Raw genomic sequence first — 23,338 nt, 5'->3', positions numbered from 1 at the left:
TGGGGACAGGGCAGAGCTCCTGCTCCAGGTTGCGCTCAAAGCAAAGTCCTGGTGCAGGTGTCCCTGTGGGATGGATCCAGATGTCCCATTGACCTCCCAGAGAGCTGTTGTGGTTGCTGCCCTCATCCCGTGCCCTCTGCTTGTCCTGGAGCGGCTGACACCCGCTCCAGGGGCTTCACCTTTGCCACCCTCTTCAAGGAGGATGTAGCACTCCTACTGCTGGGGTGATGCAGGTTTGTGCACGAGAAGTTACTGAGAGGGACAGCTAAGCTCCAGGGACTGGTATCACTATATTTCTTGTGCTCCACAAGAGTTATATTAAAAAGTTGTGGGTTTTCCTCTCGTGCGGTTTGCCACACGCCCTGCATGTCTGACCAAGTGGGATGATCGTGGATGTCGAGATATTTTCTTACTGTTTTGTTTTTAATGAGGGAAAACTGACCTTGATTTCTCCCCTCTTCAAAATGCCCTGAAGGAAGCTGGCCAAGAAGCAGAAGGAGACTCAGACCAGCACGCAGAGGGAGATGGGTCCCGTGGCTACTTCTGACAAGACCTCTACCAAACTCAGTGCTGTTCACAATGAAGAAGCTTTTTCTTCCAGCTGCCAAGATGTGAATGGATTCAGTAAGTTTAACTTGCTTGCGATGGATATGTCCCCCTTGGAGAGCTCTAGGTTCTTAAAAGGACCTATTCCCCTGGGCACGGTATAGAGGAGCTGGGAATGACAGTGATAGCGATCATTGCAAAAGCTCGATAGAAACCAGTTGTCTGAAATGTCTCTGACACTGTCCCTATTTTAACTGTCAGATAGGTGTAGAGCATTCATTCTGACTCTAAATCTACTGAGAATAATTTATGAAGTCTGTTCTAATAACTACATCAGACAGCCAAAAAGGCACGTTTATTTATTCTTCAGAAATATTTCTTGCTTTGTGAGTAGAAGAGTTGAATCAAATCACTTAGCTGACTTGTAGGATGAAATAACATTTTCTGTATGAAATTGTTATGAAAGCAAGCATGGTCTTTGGTTAGAGAACTGGAATGGAAAGACAGCATTTCTTCTTTTGTCTGTGTCCTCTGTTTATTGCTCACACGGGTTCAGTAAAACTAATCTTAGTTAATATTTGTAAACCACTCAGATCTCTGTAGCTGGAAGAGTTTTGTGAGTAAAGTAACACGAATTGGTACTTTAGCCTCACTAGATCAGATTGAGTGCATGGGGGATTGCATGGTGGATTTGTAAACTTTTCATCTTAAATAAATTTTAACTTAGACACTATGGGAATGTCACTCCTTCTTTTGACACTTAGCTTGCTAGTTTGAACAGGGAGCAGCTCTGAAACACAAGTACGCACTAAAACTCTTCTTATCTTTCTCAAACCTCTTTAGTGAAGGGGTTTATTTTCTGCTAATTACTAACATGGAAGTACTTCTGGTACCAAATGCGCTTTATCACTGAAGCCTTTGTAATCTCAGATTGAGTGGGACAGGCTGAGTGAATAACTCTTTTCCCTCTATCTGTAGGTCCTGTCAAATTCCATCTGCATGTGTTGCTGCTGCCACTCCATGTAACGTACCTGTGAGATGGATAAATAGGTGTTGGGGACTGTCAGGGCTAGCCAGGAACACTTCTTTCTGATATTAAATTGGCTTGAGTCAAGATCTAATTTTCTCAGGTGCTAAGTAGCTCTGTCTCCTAAAGAGACAGCAAGAGTTGTCAGTGGTTCATATCTTTGAAAGACAGGATGGCAGAGGATAGCACTGTGACAGACGTCCTAGAAACAGCAGAGGTAGTTTGTTTAAACTGTATGGGGAGAATGAAATGTTTTAACGCTTTCTTCAGAATTTGGATTTTTAAAAGTGGTGGTGTTGTTGTTTTTCCGACCATAAAATAAGAGGAGAGAGATCAGCCTGTAATGTGACCTCATTTTTTTTACTGGGTATTTTGGGAGACTAATTAAAACAGCTGAGTCATTTACTTGAAATGGCAACTATAGAAAATATGTTGTATCTAATTTTGTAAAAAAGCATCCCTCCAGGTTTTCATTTTCTTTTAATCAGTTAGTCCTTTACTTGTCTGACATCGTGGCAGATTTTATCACTACTTCTCTCTGTACCACAGCCTGAGTCAAGTAATTGGTTGATTCTTTTCTTATTTTCCCTTTTAAATCCATGCGAAACAATTACCGGTAAGCCTTCATGATTTCTCCAATTTTTTTACTGCCAGGTCCAGGATGTTGAGGTGTTGGAGGTAAGTTCTGTTCTGTGCACTAGCGTGCACGTGCTTGTACAGGAATTATATGGGCAAAAATATTTTATAATTAAAAAGTTGCCTTAATAGAGTTTAATACTTTCTATACAGGCCCACTCTAACTTTTGAATAACGTAGTAGGATTACTTCTTAACCTTTCCTGCTAACTAGTAGAGTTTCACAGGGGGTTATCCATCCTAGCTTTTGAAATCAGCTCCCTGTCTTAAGCAACAGTCGGATTTTTTTCTTAAATTGTCCTTTTGCCTCCCAACAGAAAATAGCAATTGCAGGTATCTCGTGGTAGGTGGTCGTCCTCTCCACCTTGACCTTGAGTCATAGGACACCAAGTTGGCTGTAGTGGAGGCATGGAAATACCCCTCTACTTTCTGAAGAAAGTCCACCAAGAGAAGCTGAGTGTTTTCAATCCAAGATGACCTTGCTAGCTCACAAAAGCAATGAAATACAACTTGTTCAGTAGAAAACCTCACAATTATTGAACGACTTGCAAACAAGTTTATCTCCAGATGACAGCCTCCTTGCAGGGAATGTGTCCTTCCTTCCAGTCCTAATCGTTTTAATGACTTTTCAGACAGAACAAATTCCATGAGTCCCTATAGAAGCTTTTTTATTCCCATAGTCACTCCTGGTTCTCAGCCCCTCCTTTAGTGAGGGGACATGACCCAAGTGCTTTTACAGGCAACTCTGAAGAATGTATGCGGTGAAAGGTCAGGGTGTTTCTTTCACCACTAAAAGTTACCATCCTTTTGCCTCTGCAGATTTCTTTACCTACTCTACCTCAGTGTTTTAGGGGAAAATTCTTATATTTTCAACATAAACTCATGCAGATGGTGTGATCCATAAAGTCATGCTGTTTGTATGCAGCTGAGTCCGTTGTTGAGGCCAGTGCAGTGCTCAGGAGCACACAGTCCTGTTGGACATCTGTAGCTTTGAATTTTATCATTTGGCAAAGGTGTTCATTATCAAATGTAATTATATTCTGGAAGTTCTGTGCTGGAACAGGAAGACTTCAGGTCTTGCTGAAAACTGGAAAATAAATGGGTATTTATCCTTCCTGGACCAAAGCAAAGCCCCTCATCACTCTTTCCATTCTATAATGTTACTCATTTTTCAGGCAGAATTCTTACTGGTACATACAGGAGTTTAAATTGAAGAGATTTTGTGGACTCAGTGGCTGTCTCTGACACCATATGGAATCAGAATAGGTGATAGATTAGTCCATGGCTATTTCAGCTTAACTGGTTTTACCCAGGGATTATATGGAGGTGAAGCAGGCTCATCATGGTTGTTCATTTTCTCAAATATCTTGTTTTTTAAAAAAATAAAATTACATCCTAAATCCACTGAAAGTAGATGACGGTACTTGCGGTGTTTGAGCCTTTTCCTCAATTTGCAGGAATGTTTGGAAAGCAGCAGCATTGCAGGCATTGACTCGGTGCAGGTTTATTGTGAAATGATGTGACAAATTGAAGACAAAGTGGGTCTAAAATCATCCACCAGCATCCATGAACTGACCAGAAGGGTGTGCAAAGAGTTGTTATTGCACATAAGTTGTGTGCAGTTTGGCAGCCCGTCTGTGCGATGGGCGAAGCAGCAGGATATCACCTGAGAAGCGATGCACTAATGGTACATCCTGCAAAAAGGAAAGGCTCTTGTGGCTTTGCAGTGCTCAAATGCCATGGGTAGGGCTTGTCCAGGTCAATGTCATGTCACCAGCGTAGCCACCTTGACATCCTTGAGGAGTTTCTGACGGATTCTGTTTGATTCTGAAGATTTAATCTCTTAAAATGCAGCTGGTTTTGCTAGAGACTGATTTATTAGGGTGTGCTTAACTTTTGTGAGATGCCCGTTTGGGAGGAGATTGATTTCTGGACAACCTTCAGGAGTGAGACTCAGACAGATGAGGTAGGTTGCTTTAATGTTACAGGCAGAAGTGGAGTTTGCAGACAGTGTTTTTGGAAGCTGTAAGGAACTGAGTTGTATAGTTGTATTGTATTGTATAGTTACCAAGTTAATGTGCTTTTACTAGTGAGAATGAGGAGGTAAAAGGAAGATGTAGGTAAGTGGCAGTCAGGGTATTCGGGATTATTTTTAACGAAGAACCATCTAAATTCACTCATCTCCAGATCCTGCATGTTGTGATGAATGAAATGCAAATAATCTATAATTTACCTCCCTGTCTCAGCAATACAGTTCATTTCATAAACTTTGCTTGGTAATACTTTTAATTGAATTCGCTGAAGTCAGATGTGTATCTTCATTTCCTAAAATCATTAGCAGTTCCTGGAAAGGCAGTATGGACCAGTGAATGCTTTTATACTCCTAGATTTCAGAAAAACCAAGTCCCGCTCCATGCCCTGGCTGTTGACTTCCTCTCTGACCCTGGGCAAACAAATCACTCTTTTTAGACCTTATTTTATAGATCTGCAAAAACAGCCATGTTCTAAGTACAGTAAGGGAGGGTCTGATTTAGGCTAACTAACACAGGGGAGAAAATATAAGGAGCCCCAAATGGGAGATACTTTATGGCTTGAAGGGAGCTGGGGCAGAACTCCAGCAGTCTAAGCTATGAGAAATTTGATTATTTGGATGTGTTTTCAAGTGATGTAAGTCTGAAAATACGACAGGAGAATGCAGAACAAGAGTGAGTTTGTTTACTGGATGATTATGTACTGCTTAGAAGATAATTCTGCAGTTTATGAAACTCCCCAGACTAGTGACGACTTTGGTTCACTCCACAGAATAACTTGAAATTTTTAAGTGGTGTTTGCTCTAGAGATACAAAAATTGCTTCTGAAATTACTTTGATGTAGACTGAATTTTATCTACTTCTATTAGATTATGGAATAGTTTTTCCAGTGTTATATCTATTGTCATCAGTCTGATGTACTGAGATTTGTATTAACTTGTTTCCCAACATTTTGAGGAGGAGGTAAATAAATGCCTGTAACTCTTAAGAGTGAATGCAGAATGATAACAAAAGAATAGACCTTCAGGAATGATGGATTACCATAAAAATGTACCTGTATGCTATTGCAGATATAAACCAGCTGCATAAATTTACTATCAAGAAAAGAATCTACTGTGAAAATGTTGAACCCTGCCTCCTTTCCATAAATATTTGAGTAACATGGCAATAATTTGTTGATTCTCGTCCAAAGCAAGCTAATGCTTTAATGGGAGAGAGCAGGGATACTTGTCCTGCTGAAAGAACCCAGCTCACAGGGGAAAGGGTTATAGGATTTACTATGAATACTTTTGGGTTGAAGAATAAGTCCCTTGTTATCTTGGATTGTTTTAAAAAATAATCATTTGCTGCCCTACCAATGTATTTTTGTGGTACTAGTGTACACTGTGTTTGAGCAGGCTTATTTTATAGTTAGTATTGCATTTGATTTTCTCTAGTTTGTATTTTGGGGGTCATTTTTGAAGATCTTTCACCTAGAGATAAAAACATAAATTTGTTCCTTTGGTTAAAAAAGAAGATATTTAAAGTATAGTCCTATATGTGTATCCTGTGTAGGAACACAAAGATTTAAAATAACTATAATAGTATATTTGGGATCCGAAGTATTTATATTAAAGAAAATCCATCATGATGACAATGTAATAAATGTAATGTACATGTTGAGATGAAAAATATAATTCATTTTGATAAGCCTTATATATCCCATATTACTGTGTTCTTTGAGGAACATTCTCCCTGTTCTCTTTCTCTCTCTTAATATATGTCTAAAGTCTTTTCCTTATGTCTTTCCTACCTAGCATCACCCTCTCCTTGTTCATTTTCTGTCCAAAGCAAAACCCTTCAGAGCAAATCTTTGTTGAATTCCTACTACTCAGGTACTAGTGCCAGACTTTTCTTTCATTTCTAAATTTTCTTTGTTTTTGTACGTTTCCCAATATGACCTGTTGCCTGAATCTTCTGAGTGTGAGATACAGCTAACCTTGTTTTCATTTTTTGCAACTTTTTTTCCTATTGATCTTCTGTTGATTTCCATTGATCCGTGTCGTGTGGGTGAACGGAATTCCATCTCAAAGTATCATCAGACACTGTTCCATCGACCACGCTGTTAGGTAAGAAGACAGGTATGGTGTACTGCGCTTCATTGGAGACCAGACACACTCATTGCAGCTTGAAAATAACTCGGAGAGCACTGTTAATTGGGCTAAAAATCATAATTAATCTTGTGGTCACGCATTATGTTAATTGGAAAGGCTTTTGTTTTACTCATACTGTATTATTGTTATTAATCGAGAGATATATATATTTCAAAGGAAGGAACAGTTCTAAAATCAAGGTTTAGGAGTTCCACCAAGTATTTGTTTTTTCATTTTGTGAATGGGATTTGACGTTCTGGGCCAAATTCCCACGTGCCGCCTTGCCTTCGGCTTAGTGTTGGCGCATGTAGAGGGCTGTGGCCGTGCAGCTGGCGTAGAACCATAGAATGGTTTGAGTTGGTAGGGACTTTTAAAGCTCCCCCAGCGCCCCCTGCCATGAGCAGGGACATCTTCACCAGCTCAGGGTGCTCAGAGCCCCGTCCAGCCTGGCCTGGGATGTCTCCAGGGATGGTTCAGCCACCACCTCTCTGGCCAACCTGGGCCAGGCTCTCACCACCCTCAGGGATAACAATTTCTTCCTTATATCTAGCCTGGTACCTTCCTTATATCTCCCCTCTTTTAGTTTAAAACTATCACCTCCTGTCCTGTGTGTGAGGCTCAGCCACATATGCCTCAAGGCTTGCAAATACACGTGAGGATTTGCATGTCCCAAGCAGGTGGGAGCTTACAGTTTTGGGCTCAACTGCAAGTGTAAAGGTTATATGGAGAAATCAGAGGCCAGGTTTGGGCACATGGCCCTCCTTGTTCTATGTATGCTGAGAGATGATGCTGAATATTCCAGCGGTTTAGTATAGGTTTGAGAGGATAACAAAAAGGCAGGTTCTGAGAGGAAGAGGCTATTCTCTGGCTGCTGGTAACTTCAGAAGGAGGTGTTAGCGCTCAGCATCTCTGAAAATTACTTTTTCTTGTTCAGATGACAAATAAAACACCCAGTGTGCAGCTCTTAGCTTTTTAAAAATAATACTTTTTTTGCAGTAAGTTAACAGAGACAGCAAAACTGGCAGAAACTGTTAGCTGATAAAATAAGTTATCCAGAGCCTTACGGAGGTGTACTCTTGAAAGTGAGTAATAACAGCCTAAAACTCCAGGCTCTGCCTGGAGGATGCTGCCTGCTTGTGGAATTTGAAGGTGGCAATTCCTCTGCTATGAATCAGAAAGATGATGTGTGGTTGATCAAGATCTAACCAGTGGTATTTATCAGACCTGTCATTTTGGATTATCTACAGTAAATGTTCACTTGCAGACACAGTAATCTGCTGTGGCTTTAAACGTTACTCTGAGCATGTTGAAAAGCCCACAGTTAGACCAGGAAGAAATTACAACCGATCGCTTAAGTGCCTTGGCTTACAAACTAAAAACGAGGTGCAGAAGCTTGGAGGGGCTGTCACAATACACGCATTTATCCCGCTATCTATCAAAATGCTGACGACAATGAATGAGCCTTCTTCTAACGAGGCAGGGAAGGAAAGAAGTTCTTTTCCAGGAGGTTTGTTTCTCAGAGACTCAGTGTTATCAATAGAAAAGGTGGATTTCTCTTTTGGCTGTACTTCAGAAACAGGGTGCAATAGGCAGATTCAATCTGTACTTCCCACAGGAAAGAAAGAGCTGGAAAATCCCCAAAGCTTTCAAAATCCCAAATTTTATAGAAGAAAAAGAGGAAATAGGAACTAAACTGGTCTTGTGATATATTCAAAACTCTTTCAAACTTAGCTGCTACTAACTACTGTATCTGAGTAAGGATCAATATGCCTGTTTTACACATGGGAAATTAAGTTCAGGAAACTTTTAAGATAGGATTTACAGAGACCGGTCACCCCCCCCAGCTCCATCTGAATTTAACAGCCATAGTACTGTGAAACAACCCTTAGCATGAAGAAATTTCTGTCTCATGACTTGAAGAAAATTAAGACCTTGGTGTTCTGGCTTCCCAGACAGGTTCACCAGGCGTTGGATGTTGCTGTATGAGCAAAATAACTTTAATTTTTGATGTTTATTAATATTCATTCCTGGGAAAGAAAAAGAGACCTTAAAAAGGGCATCAGTCATCCCACTAGCAAGATTCATCTTTGGTCAGTACCTGCAGTTGAGTGCTATTTGTTACCATCTGTCATGCCTTCTGCTAATAAATGTTCTGTATCTGCAGTACTGGATGACTCCCTAGGCTTGGCCATGACATGATTTGTTGATAGTAAGATATAGGGGATTTTGGTTTTGCCTCTACCCTATCCCATGCTTGATTAATACTGCTTTGTGTAATGCATGTTTTTAGCTCCATAATTTTCTCTTCCAGTTGTAGACAACTCTGGATTTAAATGGTTTGCATAGGCATCTTCATTAGAGAAGTGAATATTTAATACCAACAAATAAAGGAGGTGGATTTCCCTATTTTTAATACTTCAGTAAGACCCATGTTGCCCTGTAAACCCTCAACAGGAGGTAGTACAACCTTAGAGATTGTTTTTAGAGAGAACGTGCATGGCCAGTCGCTCTCCCAGACATTCAGCAGATGTCATCAGGGCAGGCTCTTCAGGGAAACCAGCACATCCTTCCCTTGCATCCATTAACATCTCCCGGACATGTGTAGGGACATTTACCTTTATTCTCATTTCAGCTACTCAAGCTGATGCTAACAATGGAAGCTTGAAAATCAATTATTTGATCTGTTAGGTTGTATCTGTAGCTTCCCAGGCCGTATCAACCTCTAAGGAGCTGTGGGAGAGGCTTTCATATCCCTTCACTGTGCTGATGCTGGCCATGGAGGTCCATGCCCTTGTAGGCTGTTACGTGAGCTGAATTTCTCTTACATTTCTTTCTGTCTGCAGATGATCAGGTATCTTGGAAAACTCTTTCTTCCAGTCTTTAGTAGCTTCTAGTTTTGCATGTTCTTTTCAAGATCCCAATAGTTTTTGAGCTGTAACTAATTAATTGCTTTCTGAGGTGGGTAGGTCTGACAGCCTCTTTTCACCAAGAGGCAAAGAGAGAGTGGACTTGGTGAGGTCCACTATGCATTTGAAGAGCTGCACTGTTACACATGGACCCAGCAGCCCCAGGTCTTCACCCACCTCACCAAAGCATCTCCCTTACATCTTTATGGGGATTTTCTTTTATGCTAACTGATGAAAAACATGGATGCAATATTTTCATAAGATTAGAATACACTTGGGAGGGTGTATTACCAAGCAATTATTGAATATCTCTTTGGAATCTAGAGCAAATTATTTTCTCCAGCTTTTCCTTTTCTTATTATGCACATGTGGCTTCTTCATAGCCTTTGAAATGAAAGACGCATCCTCCGCTCTCTGTCAAACCAAGTGTCAGAAAGCTTTTTGTTAAGTAACATGCCTTTTTATACCTCAGCTGATATCATTAGACAAATGATGTTTTGACTTTGGTTTGCCACGCCACTGTTTGTATTTTATATAGCATATTACAGCTGGATATTTATCATATAATAAAGCCTTGATGAACACAAAAAAGCAAATTAATTTTACCAGTTTGCACCATATCCCTAGTGTAAGGGGAAGAGATATTAGCCATGCTTTGGAAGGTGTCAAATAATTGACAACCCTTACTCTAGTGTAGAATCTGGATATGTGTGTAATTAAATCCATCACAAACACCGCTCAAAATAGAATTTATTTTGTGCAAAGGATGTCTTATCATGTTACACACTTGCCAAGGCTAAGAGAATACGAATATAAACAGAGATGATAGGCCTGTCATTTCAGACACAGAAGGAATTCGTGGATATTAAAACAAAACTTTTGAAAGATACTTCTTTACGTATACCAGATGACATACTAATGCAGCATCACTGTTAGTTGTTTGAGGCAGTAGTTTTGGGTTCAGAAGGCAGCATGGTACTCTGTGTCCATACATGACATCGATGAAATGATCTGAGGTTTCAATCCCCAAAGCTGCTCTGGATGAGCAGGTCCCCTCCCAGCAGCTTTACTGGGACATTGCACAGGGGTCTGGACATACAGAGCCACTTCCAGCCTAATTTCTCAGCTGCTCCTCAGCTTAGCTGTGACATCTTCCAAGAATTTTATCAGTTTTTCTGTGGAGCAAGCGATACTTTACTTTTCTGCATAGCAACAAAAGCATATACTACAAGGTGTTGTACCAGCAGGCAAGCAAGAATATCTCACCTTCAGGGTTTTTTATCAAACGTGGGAAATACGGCACCAGCTGGGACCTGCTTCTGCTCTCCTCTGCCTGCTGGACTCCGTTGTGTTTCTCTTGGCAGAGTAAGATGTTGGGGTTTATGTCAGCAAGTTCATGATTATTTCTCCAGTAAAGAAAAAGCACCATTTCATAAGCATGGGAAGTTTGTGGATATTAAAAGTGGAGTCAGTGCTGTTAACTTTGATTATCTGCAGTTACACCCTAAACAGATAAACTGAGATGCCTAAAGAGTTTCCCAATCAGGCTAGTTATATGAGAGCCAGTGAATCACTAATTTAATCTCTTATACAAAATTTCAGGGTATTCTGTGAACTCTTAGGCTGATAACAAAAGTGCCAGCTTCCAGAAATTGAATTACCAGCATCAGCAATGGTTGGGGAATAGATGTCCTTAAAATACAGATATCTTAGTATGGGGAGTAAGAGCGTTGCACTAAAAAGGGTTAACAAACAAGCTGACAACATATTTTGCTATTGCAGCTGCTAATATTAGAAATGAGCCTCTTACAAACAGCATTTTTCTAGCAACGTGCAGAATACCTGTTTTATTTACAGCTGCACAAAAAGAACTGTGGAAAATTGGAGGTGGTTCTAGGAAGGAACCAGAGCCCTGAACAGTCTGCCCTGATGAGACTTCAGAAGCTCTCAATTGATTTGTTTTATCAAAGAGATACCGAAGAAGTGATTTGATCAGTGCCTGCATGGGTCAAGTTTTAAAATGCTCAGGGCTCTTTAATCTAACAGAAGGTATAATAAGATTCAGTGCCTGCAAGTTGAAGCTAAGCAAAATCAAATTGCAATTAAGAAATGTTTAGACAGCAAGGGTAATTAACCATTACCACAATTTTTGGGGTCGGAATGGAATTGCCATCTCTTGAAGTGTAGTAATTTGGATTTTTTCTTGAAACCGTATTCCATCTTTGGCATGCAATGAAATACAGTGGTACGTGTTCCTCTCAACAAAATGAGGACATATGACTAGAAATAAGATGAGCATATGAAATATAATTCAAAAAAACCTGATGTACAATCCTGTATGTTTAGTAGTTTCTGAGTATTAGAATGAATTATTTCAAGTGTATGTAAAAAAAAAAAAGAAAAAAAAGAAAAGTTTATTTTCTTGGTTTGCCATTCTCACTGAAAACTCATAATAGGCACAGATGCTATAGAGACACTGCCGAAACTTCAGTGAAAGTCTTGACCGATTTGTCCTACAAACTCATCCCCATTTGCAAGGGAATGGGGTCATGTTTGTGAGAAGGGACTGTGGAAAATTGCTGTGACTTGCCTTTAGTGCAACAATTAAAGCAGAAGTCTGACTTTGCTGAGGGGCTGGTATTCTTGTTGTCTTTTGCAGCAATAATGGTATCAAAAGGAATGAGATGTGGTTTATAGCTGCAACCTGCAGGAAAAGCAAAACCTGTTTGCAAGCCCTCCGAAGACTCTTTTGGTTGGTTGTCGTAGGGAGAGATCACTTTACTGCTGCCTCCCCTCCTATCTGCATTTTTGAATTGATCACAAAATTGCTGTAAACAGCTCATCTTGAGAGAAGCTGTAGTGCCTTGCTTGAGCATCTCATTTACCATGCTTAGGTTCAAGCTCATGGTGCGGTTACATGGAGAAGAAACAATATGTTCCTTGCATCAGGCTTTATTAACAGGACATATAAGTGCTAGACTCACCTCATATGTAGCAATTTGTCTCCATAAAAATCCCCTTCACTCTTTCCTTGGCCCAGCTAACATGCTGGTGGAAATAACTGGCAGCCATCCCAAGTTGTTGCTGGGTTTTCTTTCAGGTAGCGCAGAGGTTGTTCAAGATGCACTTATCACAGATATCTAACAGAGGTGATTTTCTGCCTAGTTTTAGCTCTCTGTGTCATTTGGTAGAGAGCAGGGATTTTTTGTTGAGTAGAAACATTGGCTGATTGGGAGACCCATGAACGAGGTGATGCCATGGACCATGCTGCAGGAGCTGCTACTGCAGTCTGTGGGTTTTGTACCATTTTTTGTCTGTCTGACCAAAGAGACCAGAAGAACAGTTGTGACTATAAACTCAAAGGCCAGAGTCAGACCTTTCTCTCCTGCTGAGCAGCTGCTTCTACTTCCAGATTCACAACACGAGTGCCTACTTTGAGGGAAGTTGTTCTGCAAAGGAGGGGGCACCACTTTTCTGGCTTTCACCTCTCCCTATGATACTTCTCTCTGAGAAGAGAGCCAAGTATACTAGAATTAAAGGATCTGATGAAGAGGGAAATTAATAATTGCCTGCAAAGAAGCTGAGTGATCTGAGCTACATTGTACAAGTAGCCCGTGCTCTGCGTGTGGCCTCACTGTATTAGCACTAGAACCGCACATTAGTTTTAAGACTCCCTCTCGAATAGGGATATTGTAATGTTTTTTAATTGGGGCTGATAAAAACGTGGCATTACTTGTAGGTTCCTCAGAGAAGCCAATTGTGAAATTGGGTTTGTATTAAACCTAATGATGGAAAATTAAGCATAGTACGTCTGTTGGAAATGGTCCGCAATAAAAATGTTCTCCTCTCCATTACAGGAGGTTAATAGGGAATAGGGGAGGAAAGATGCATTGGGAAAGCGAATCCAACTAGGGGAATTAATAAGCCTTGAAATTCCCTCTGTTAAGAGTTCTCACACAATCATTAGTCGGAGCATTAGGGATGATTATACAAATGCTTTGGATGTTACTCTTCCTTAAATCCCAAATTTATTCACATTTTGTGTGTGAGGGTTGCTTCACTAGAGCCATACCTCTGTAAATCTCTGAGTGTCCTGGGAACGTGACTGTGTTTATGAGAACCTGGGATTCAGAAATCCTACATTCAGTAGCCTAATCTTCAGAGCAGATGCTTTGTGCTAATTTATATCAGAAGAAGCGGGATGTGTTCGGCATCTCTGATAATTCAACCACCAGACTTACTTATCTCCCACTGAAGATCAGCTCACCCTGCAGCGGTGGCCACTGCCAGCGTTCCTTTCTCCTTCTCCTAGTCCTGCAGCTCCAAAACAGAGCGTACGCCTGTCTTGATACCTTCCCCTATCTAATATAACAATAAAGCAGCTAAAGGTTTATTGGTCATCTTTTGGCATGTCATTTTGGCAACTGCTGGGAGGGCAGAGTCTCATCCCCTCATCTGCCCAACTCTGCAGTGAGGAACAAGGGCAGATCCTGACCATTCCTCATGAGAACTCCCCGGCGATGTCTCAAGGATGGCGATGCTTACAGTAGCATTCTGGCCATATTTCTGCCTCACAAAAATTACCCTGAAATTGCAATTTGATTTATTTCTTCTTTATCCCTTCAGAAACATGACTGTGGTGTTGCTGACAAGGGATGGTGTGTAGGCTCTTTGTCAGTAAGCTTGCTGTAGGAAACAAGCCTCGCGTATGCAGTTTGAAGGGTTTTTTATGAACAGTCTGTAGGAGATCTATATTTTGTTTGCTAATACATTGTTTTGGGGTAAGACCAGAAAGAATTGATGCAGACTGTTAAGGCCTGTGTGTGCAAAAGGACCCAAGCACCTCAGATGCCTGTAATTGTAGGGAAAACCAATTGCTTATTTGGCCAACTGTTCACAATTGGTCAGCTCTGGTAGATAAGGAACTGAATTTTTTCATTTAAGCTGAGTTTCTGTTGCTAAAAATAAATATTGTGACAGTCAATTGTTTAGCTGTCTGGGTTCTTTTCTATTAGTTCACCAGGAATATTTTGGTCTCTATATAGAATTTTTCTTGGAATAGAAGGGGTTACAATTCCATCTGTGTAGTGATAGAGTTTTTTAATCCATTTATTTCAAAAATACCTTTTCCTGTTAAGTTTACGTATCTGAAATTTAAGTTACTGCAAGCAAGATAACTGTATTTTTATGCTGGTTTATTATTTCTGATAATATTGCATCTTTGTAATTGACACATAAATTTTAGGTCTGAACTAGCAGAGCAGTTAAATTTGCCTCTAACATCCTGTGTGACTTATTTGAAATGCTAATAATTTGTTTGCTATTAACTTGGGCCCCTTTCAGTTATCTTGTACTGTACACCCACATCCCGCTTGAATAACTTGCTCATCCGTATGTACCATTCAGTCATGTTCTTTGCAGGTTTGTGAAGAAAGGTACATAATTCAGTTGGAGTCATTATGCAGAGCTCACCCTTACAAAAAGTGCTGTTTTGCTCTATGTGCTGTATCCTCATTAGTCTGATTGGCTCTTTGCTCTTTTACCCATCTCTTTGGGTTTTTCTCCTCGATACAAAAAATATCCAAATTTGATGTAGTCTTTCTAGGCAGCTGTAGGCAAGTGTGTGTTTCCTACTTATTTCTTTACTTTCTTTTGCTTGCTCCAGTCTATGGGGTGATGGAGAAACAAACAGACAGACCAAGAATGAGAATGGAAATACCAGATAGATGAAAGTTTGTTTTGCCTCCCTGTCTCTCCAACAGACAGTAGCCATGGAGAGATGACCCAGCCAACCCTGACCATCCAGACCCACCCGTACCGGAGCTGCGAGCCGGTGGAAATGTCCTACCCCCGGGGACAGTTCCAGCCAGCCATCCGAGTGGCCGACCTGCTGCAGCACATCACCCAGATGAAGCGAGGACAGGGCTACGGATTTAAAGAGGAGTATGAGGTGAGAGGACCCTTCGCTCATGTGAATAAGTAGAGAAGTTGGAGTCACAAAAGCCAGACGCTTAAGAGGGAAGCGTAACCAGTTTTAAGAGCTTCTTTTCCTTAATTCACTTACCCTCTTAATCTTTTCCTTTCTCCATCTTAATTCTGTTTGTGAGGGTAGGATTATTTACAGTGCTGGCAGTCTTTGGTGCCCCTCTAGTCGAAGGCAAAGGCAGGAACCTTGTGTAGCTTAAATGCAGGTGGAGTTTTCCAGTGTGCTCAAGGTTTTGGCTCAGAATGTGTTCAACTGTTGTTACTCTTCCAACTCCATGTAAAGAGAGAAAAGTTCTCCCCTTCACGTCTCCCATCCAAGCTGGGATGACCAGGAATGTAATCCAGATGTCAAGAGGAGGAGGAATATACATTTAGAGGAGAGAGAACAGAGGAGAGAAATAGCATCAAACATATGTGAGACATCGCTCTAGCAAGCGATAATTATAATGAATGTAGTAAGCTTGTGGGAAGGCAATAAGCACTTAATATGCATAGTGGCATTAAAACCACTTAAAAATAACATAACAGCTGTGAAAAATAAGTTACTTAACAAAAACAGCTCACTTTTCCACCCTGCAAGTAAGAGTCCATGGGGTTAGTATCATTGATGCTGGGGTTTGCTGTAATTGAGAGGCAATCTTTTCCTGGTTGTCACCAGGGAGTACTTTTTTAATCAGATGGCATCAAAGACTGTCATAACAAATGTTTCTGGTAACTGTATGTTAACCAGGTCTAGTCATTCATGCCCCACAATCAAGCCCACTAATTAAACTATCAATATAAAGAGCTCTGTTTAATATTGAAAAAGGGTAATAATTCTCTTCAGAGATTTACTTAACCACCCGCCTTGGCCTCCTTTTCCATGAATAGTACCCAAAACTACATTCAGCTCAATTACAGATGCCCTAAGATCTAGTTCTTGATGTTCAAGAAGAAAACAGGTGCTGGCATATATGTAATTTTCTGGCACTGGCATTGGTAATTATCAAAATAACACATTAGCATGAAAAATGTCAATGCAACTTTCAGCTCCACAAGTTCTGCATTTCCCAGAAAGTGCTATCTACATACGTATATAATGACGATGACATTATATAGATTTGCATAATGCTTTTCTTTACAAGAAATAGCCTGGAGAATGCCACAAGCTCTCAAATCACATGCGCTGTTCTACCCTTCAATCAGAGGTAATTGCCCGGACTAGCAGTCCTTTTCAGCCCTGAAATTTGGTTTTCAGAGCGTGGGGTGCAGGCACTTCAGCTCCAAATGGCTTTCGGGTGCCAGCAGCAATCCCACAAGTGGTATTTTTGGGGAGGATGTCGAGGAGCAGCGTAGCTCCTGGAAGGCAGGAGGGCTGAGTTGGCGGAGAGCGATGTCTCAGGCTGGCATCTGCAGGAACACAAAGCTGTGAAATTGGCTTTGCAAAATGTTTTGCAGAACGGTTGAAAAAAAATAGTCTTCAAAAAGGCCTGAAACTTTGTTTGATTTCTCTTCTAAAATGTGTTTTCATACACTAATATCAGTGTCACCTCCAAATATGTTTTTTTTCTTCTAAGCAGCTGATTTTCTCCTTATTTTGCAAATTGATAGCATAAATTACAGCCTGTTTAGTGACATGTTTCCAAATAATTTTACTCTCATGAAAAATCACTTTGAATGGAGTGTATCAGTCACACCTGACAGTCTCTTATCTCTGCACGTTCTCATCTCCGCTGAGTAACCTGAAAATTGTATTCAATATTTGTTTAAAATATACCTACAGATCATTGGAGCACAGGCAACATGTTTTACCGTGGGCATCTAGAAAAATACTTCTGGTGCTTGCATCTTGCACATTGTTCTCCAAGGAGATGAACAGCAAGATGTGATTGTGTAAGTGGTGTGAAATGGGTGGTAATAGCGTGTGTGTGAACGTGGGAACCTGTCAGCACTTGCTGTGTGTGTTATTTTGGGTCTTCTGGCTGTACCTGAGGCCAAAGTGTGACTTGGACCTTTTTGGTTCCTGCTTCTGTTTAGCAATACAAGGTGTAGGCCACAAGAGAAAAATATATTGCTGGTACTGGGTGTAAATAGCATTATTTGGGATCAGGCTTAACCATGAATATTTAAATGGGACAAGTTTAAATGTCACCTGTTCCTTTTTCAGCACATCTGATTTGTTGTGAGCTGCAGGACCAGTCCCACAGACTTAATGCAAGCACCAATTACTGGCTACAGAAATAATAAGCTTAATTATCCAAATTTATTTTCTAATATGGTTTAGGGTGTCCCTGAAGTACATTTCTCCTGCTGCATTATTGAGACTGTTCAGTTAGTTTGGATTTTGTGGCTCCTTCCTCAAGCATCTTAGTATTGAGTGTCTTCAGCTTGTTGAAGTCACCTCTGGATTTTAACCCTTTCATTTTTGGCTGGCTACACATCTACCTGGTCACAATACTAGATCCTGCAGTTCAGGTTATGATGTGACATGACAAAATGTGTGGCAGCAGTGTGTTCCTGTAGATGCTGTCCTTGGCCAGTGTTGACTTAAGGCTTTGCTACGAACCAGAATGGGAAGATGAATGGGCTAAATAATGGGTTTTTTTAATATCAAAAGCAGTTTTTAACCCTGGATCACAGGAGGGTTGTGGGAGAAGTTCTTCCACCACCATTGAGAAGGTGGTGGCTGCATGGAGGGGGCCAGGTGGCAGCCTCGGAGATGAGCAGCAAGGCTTTTAATTGATGTTGTTGCCTTTGGCAGCAATACTGCAGCATGGGGGTAGATCAGTGCAAATGAACGATTCCATTTTTCGTATTTAAATGAAAAACAAACAGCCAACTAACTAAATGCAGCCACTGGAAATTTAAATTGGCTCGCAATAAGCCTCAATTTAGTGCGAGCACTTTAGTTATGTTTGGGCTGTGGTGCTCGGAAAGCTTGATTGAGATGAAGCTGACTTTTAGAGATCTATCCTTGTAATTTCGGATCAAAATTAGATCAATTTAGTTTAAAAAGCATCATTGCGACATAAATTCCACTACCGGGAAGATATGTCAGTATAAATTTTACAAAACTTCTCTAAAAGAAGAAAAGTAAGAAAAACCTGGAAAAATGCAGTCGGGATTTTTAAACACTGAAATTTTGCAGTTGTTAAAGAAAAGGGGGAACGTTTCCTGCGACATGTGGATGAAATACCAATGCCAGAATGATCTATCCTGATTTACCATTACTGATAACGCAGAGCGAAACAGAAATATTAACCCTTTTTGCTGTACAAAAAAAAACCTGAAGGAACAAAACATTAGATACGCTTCTTTTTTTTCCTGGATGCAACTGAATTATAATTGATATATTTGCCTTTATGTTTCTAATGCAGTTTCAGTTCTTGGTGCTGCGTTTTTAGTGATCTTACAGAATAATTATTAGTGCTGTACCCGCCCTGTACATGCAGTTACTCCAATTTGTTCATCTGGAATGCATCAAAGTGGGGGTATATGGTAACACCTCTGCAAAGGCAGTTTGTTCCTCACCAACCAGAGCTGGGCTCCCTCTCTTCAGAGATAGCGAGTTCTGTGAAAAGCAGAGATTTCTTTGGTATTGAATGAGATGAAAAATCCTGGACACTTAAACCTTCGCAGGCTTATCAGGCAAATATAAAAACATCCATTTCAATGGAGAATTTCATGTTCAAATCACATGAAAGGAACAGGGTTTGTTGAAAAGGGATTTATTGGACCCGAATGTATTTTCTTTGGCCATGATAGCTTCTCACACATGGAAGTCATGAGAAAGAATTTTTTCTTTCTTTTCAGCTGTCTCTGATTAGATGTCTAATGACTGTTGCCATTTTCTGGTCAATCTGCTGTCATTTAATATTGGTAGAAAAATTAAGGCACCTTTTTCCTCAGTCTTTGAAGATGAAAACGAACCTTCCTCACCTCTTTTCTTTTACTCAGGGATTTTTTTTTCCTTGTGTGTGGGTTTGTTGGTTGGGATTTGTTTCTTTTTTTTGCTCAGGAGATGAGCTGCTATTTAGGAACAGCTGCCTGTAAAGGAAATATATGTGATCAAAGCCCTCACCAATTACAGAGTTATTACTCTTTCTCCTGGGCTTTTGAACAGGAGCTCGCTGTCCCCGTTTTTTTGTCAGCAATGCTCCTGGCGGTGCTGCAGTGCATGACATTTTCTGTCCTGGAACCCCTTTGGGAGAAATTCACAGCGATCTGGTCTGCCAGGGGTTTGCTCATATTAAGTTTAATTGTAATGTCAGTGTTGTAGATCCTAATAATTGTGTCTCTCTGCTATTGCGTTCAGGCACCGTAATAGACCTGGATGGCTTGTGAAGATGAATATAAATTCATTTTCTAGCACAGCTGTGTCAAACTACACGCTGCTAGCTAAGCTAGACCTGATTCTACAATGGCTGTGGTATAAAAGCCCCATAATTCCCTGGGGACTATAAATAATAAAATGTATAATGTTGCTGTTGTTCTTAGTAATGTAGGATTGTGTTAGAGAGCCAATCTTGGGGGAGGCAGATCTAGAGAAGAAATTCAGTGGGAGCTGCTCTTCTCCTGCCCCGTGTTTTTGGCACAAGTCGATGCGGGGATGGTTTGGGGATTGTGGCTTTTGAGCTGTCAAGATGCTGGCAATACCCAGGGACGTGATGCTCGAACCTGCCTGTGCTGACAGTCCTGACCCTCCCAAGATGCAGAGGGATCATCCTGCTGCAAGTGGTCCGGCCCGTCTTCCCAGGAAGGCAAGACCATCCTTCAACCAGATCCTTCAACCAGATCCCTTTTTGGTGGATTTGCCTTGAAAATCCCTCCTGGACGTGTCTCAAGGGGAAAGTGGCTCATTTGAGCATGTTCAAAACAGTTACATTGCAGGGCAGCACTTTGTGCTGCCATTTTCCTTACCTCATCCTTTCTCAACTAAAAGAACAGATTTTAGGAAAATGACTATTTATTTTCATACTTCATGAGCATGTTTTACCTCCTTTTGCTTCTCTTCCTCACACATAATCTAAAACCCTGGCCTCCTTTATTTTTCCCCAAAGAAAACCAGCTAGTCGTTTGTGTGGCATCACCCCATAGTTAATATAGAGATAGGTGAAACCACTGTGTCTGTAATCAACTTAAACATGAAAGACTGAGCACTATGTTTCAGTTACCTGGGTTTGCTGAGAAGTATGTCTATGTGAAATCTCCCCAAACCCTGTTCTACAGGGAAAATGAGGTTAACCTGTGACTGCGCAGCCAGAAGCAAATTCCCCTGATCCTTTTAGGTCTGAAGTAGCAGGAAGAAAATGGGTCTTTGCTGGCAGAAGCCAAGACCTACAAATGGTCTGCACCAAACTCTGCTTTTTGCATTAGTGGATGTGCTGTTTCCTCAAGAACAGCCGTTTGCTTCGTTGACTGCTGAATTATGCAGCTTATTTTTGCCCTGCTCATTTGTCTTTATCCACCTGAAGGCATTGGCCAGATTTTTATAAACACTCTGGTATTGTTTGTTTTGCAGGCACTACCCGAGGGGCAGACAGCATCCTGGGATACAGCCAAGGAAGATGAAAACCGCAATAAGAATAGATATGGAAACATAATCTCCTGTAGGTGTAAATTCACATTAAACTGAGCTTTCTGTAAGACTTTATATGCATCCTGTGGAAAAGAGCGTGTTTGAGAATCTCACTAAAAGTGGGTTTACAGTGCTGAGCATTCAGTGGTTCAGTCTGTTTGTTACAGACTTTTCCAATGATTGTTTTTTATTTTCCTGGTTTCACATAAAGTCATTGCATGACTTTACATTTTTTTTTTACACAGTTTCTATCCATCTTGCTTTGTGCTTAATGTTTGCAGGGTGTGACAGTGCTCGTTTTCTGAACATTTTTACTACATAACCACAAATGGGAGCACAAAAAGAGATGCAGATACATCAGATTTTTAGGCATGGGTCAGAGAACAGATTTTCTCCTTCCTCGTGGTGGGTAACAGGTGGAGTAGTCAGAGCCTGACCCCAAGGAGCTGGTTCGATGTGTTGGACAATCTTTGCTTCTGCCTCAGAATCGCGACGAGGCAGCTGGAAATGCACCAGAGCTTCTTAGATTTGCTTCTTTCAATGACCGGTTACCATTGGCGTTACAGGAATATTGATACATCACAGCACTGCAGGGCAATGAAGGACTCCATAAAACCATTTAGGTCGGCTTTATTGTCCAAGTCAGGACCAGATTAACCTCTGTCATTTTTCACCAGGTGTTTATGAAGCCTCTTCCTAACGATCTTCGAAGCTGAGCTTTCCACAAGGCAGCTTCCCCCAGTGTTTCATTATTCCATATAATGACTGGGGAGAGGAGGTGTGAGAAGTGATTATTTTTAAGGGCTGCTGAGCAGCATCAAGTTGGAGAAGCCAGGCCTGAGACCATCAGAACAAGATACAGGAATATGAGTGTACCATAGATTTGTATGAATGGATAAATTTATGGAACCCTGTAAGAGCAAAATTAAGTCACTCTGAGAGATACATTTAGCACAGTATTTTTTCTCAGGTTAAATATGTATTTTCTATGGGACAAACAGACTTTACTAAAGAACTAAAATAAAATCTTTGGCCACAAAAAAAGATCATCTCACGTGTAATCACATCGCTCTTGAAAGAAGTGATTCATGTAACAGTTTGGGAGGAATTGCATAGAACAGGGACCCCATGGTAAAGCTGAAGGAATCTGGAAATGAAGCTCAGAAGTTTGTGAGCCCTGATCTGATCTGGCTTCTGGTGCTCTGACTTTCTGTGTTGGTTGTGAGCAGGTCACCAGTTCCATCGATCTTTGTTTCTCCATGTGGAAAATGGAAGTGATAGAACTGAAACATTACAGTTAACGTGAAAACTGTCTCCCTTCAGCAGCTGAAAAGCTCCACCTTGCTGCAAGGCTCCTGTGTTCGGGAACCTCCAGATAGAGGTTCAGTTTACCTCTCTGTATGATTCGCTTGGATTAAATTAGTCTAAGACAGGTGAATCAATCCAAATCATGCATTGGATTGAAGATGGAAGTGCAATAGTATGAAATAAGAATGGAAACAGAAGTGTCTCTTTGTTTCTCTGTATGATTTTGAGGCAGCAGTTGACATAATTTAAAAAGGGAGGTGGAAAGATATTAGACTGTGTGCAATAGCCACCATCTCATTTTTGTTAATGGTGGTAACAAAGAAAACATTCAACTCCAAGAGAAATGTGAGAAAAAATTAAGGAAGCAAAATCAAGGAAGATAAATGGGGTTTAATCTGAAGGGAAGGTGTTCACAAAGGTGAATTGTTGTCTAACAGAGGGATGTTAGCCTTTTAGCTATAAATACAGTAGCAATACAGATAGATGAGGCACTTGAATAAGGGAATGCAAAATGTAATCTAAGATGAGGAAGAAGTGTCTGCACAGTGTAAAACACTGTGAAGCTCGAGTTTAAGGACTGTTTGGAAAGATTTTAGAATGAGGTTGAGAGGGTGGAAAGGCATAGATAAAGGAAGCGAAGGTAGTGAAAGAGAGGAAGGATGCAGAAGAGTTGAAGTAAATAACACAGTTGAGTGGGATTTCTTCACCTTGAGTATCTATGAAACAAAGAATTTGAGGAGACAACAGCTCTTTGAAAAGACAGCAAGGAGAATCTAGTGACAAGTGCTAAAGTAAATGAATGAAATCTTTGTTTCACTTTGAAGAGGCTGGGGAGAAGGACAGGAGGATGCTTAAGGAAGGGGAATATTATTAGTGGTGGGCAATGTTGGGCAACTTACCTGAGTAAAAGCAATGACAGGATCCAGAATAGAGAACTGATAGCAGGAGAGGAGTTCCCTCTGGGCGTATCATGAAAATGAATAGTGCTTGATTTTACCCTTAGCTGTTTCGTTGTGCTAGAATTGTAATTGCTGGTAAAACCTGGAGTATGCACTGATTGCTTTTACCAGTTTCTTTGGTAGAAGGCTGCAGATGGTAATTAATGTTATTTATTTAACCGCAGTTGTCATTTCATCACTCCTGGAACAAGATATCGCATGCCTTTTGGGGAGGGAATTCGAAAAGGCAGGTTTTGATCTAACTTTTGTAACT

At 40.7% G+C, this 23,338-nt stretch overlaps 1 protein-coding gene across 1 annotated transcript in view; it reads left to right on the top strand.

The window, feature by feature from the left end:
* The window catches only part of PTPRT (protein tyrosine phosphatase receptor type T), a gene marked incomplete at both ends in the record, with an annotated part of 367,619 nt that overhangs the window by 317,529 nt on the left and 26,752 nt on the right, over positions 1 to 23,338 (top strand). Inside the window, 5 exon segments of the mRNA XM_080354355.1 lie at positions 476 to 624; positions 6,035 to 6,112; positions 6,311 to 6,346; positions 15,039 to 15,226; positions 20,762 to 20,849. Of these exon segments, the coding sequence (XP_080210481.1) occupies positions 476 to 624; positions 6,035 to 6,112; positions 6,311 to 6,346; positions 15,039 to 15,226; positions 20,762 to 20,849 (539 nt within the window).

This window comes from Nesoenas mayeri (genome assembly GCF_963082525.1).
Source record: "Nesoenas mayeri genome assembly, chromosome: 16".
Classification (NCBI taxonomy): domain Eukaryota; kingdom Metazoa; phylum Chordata; class Aves; order Columbiformes; family Columbidae; genus Nesoenas; species Nesoenas mayeri.
This window is presented reverse-complemented; position numbering and strand designations above follow the sequence as displayed.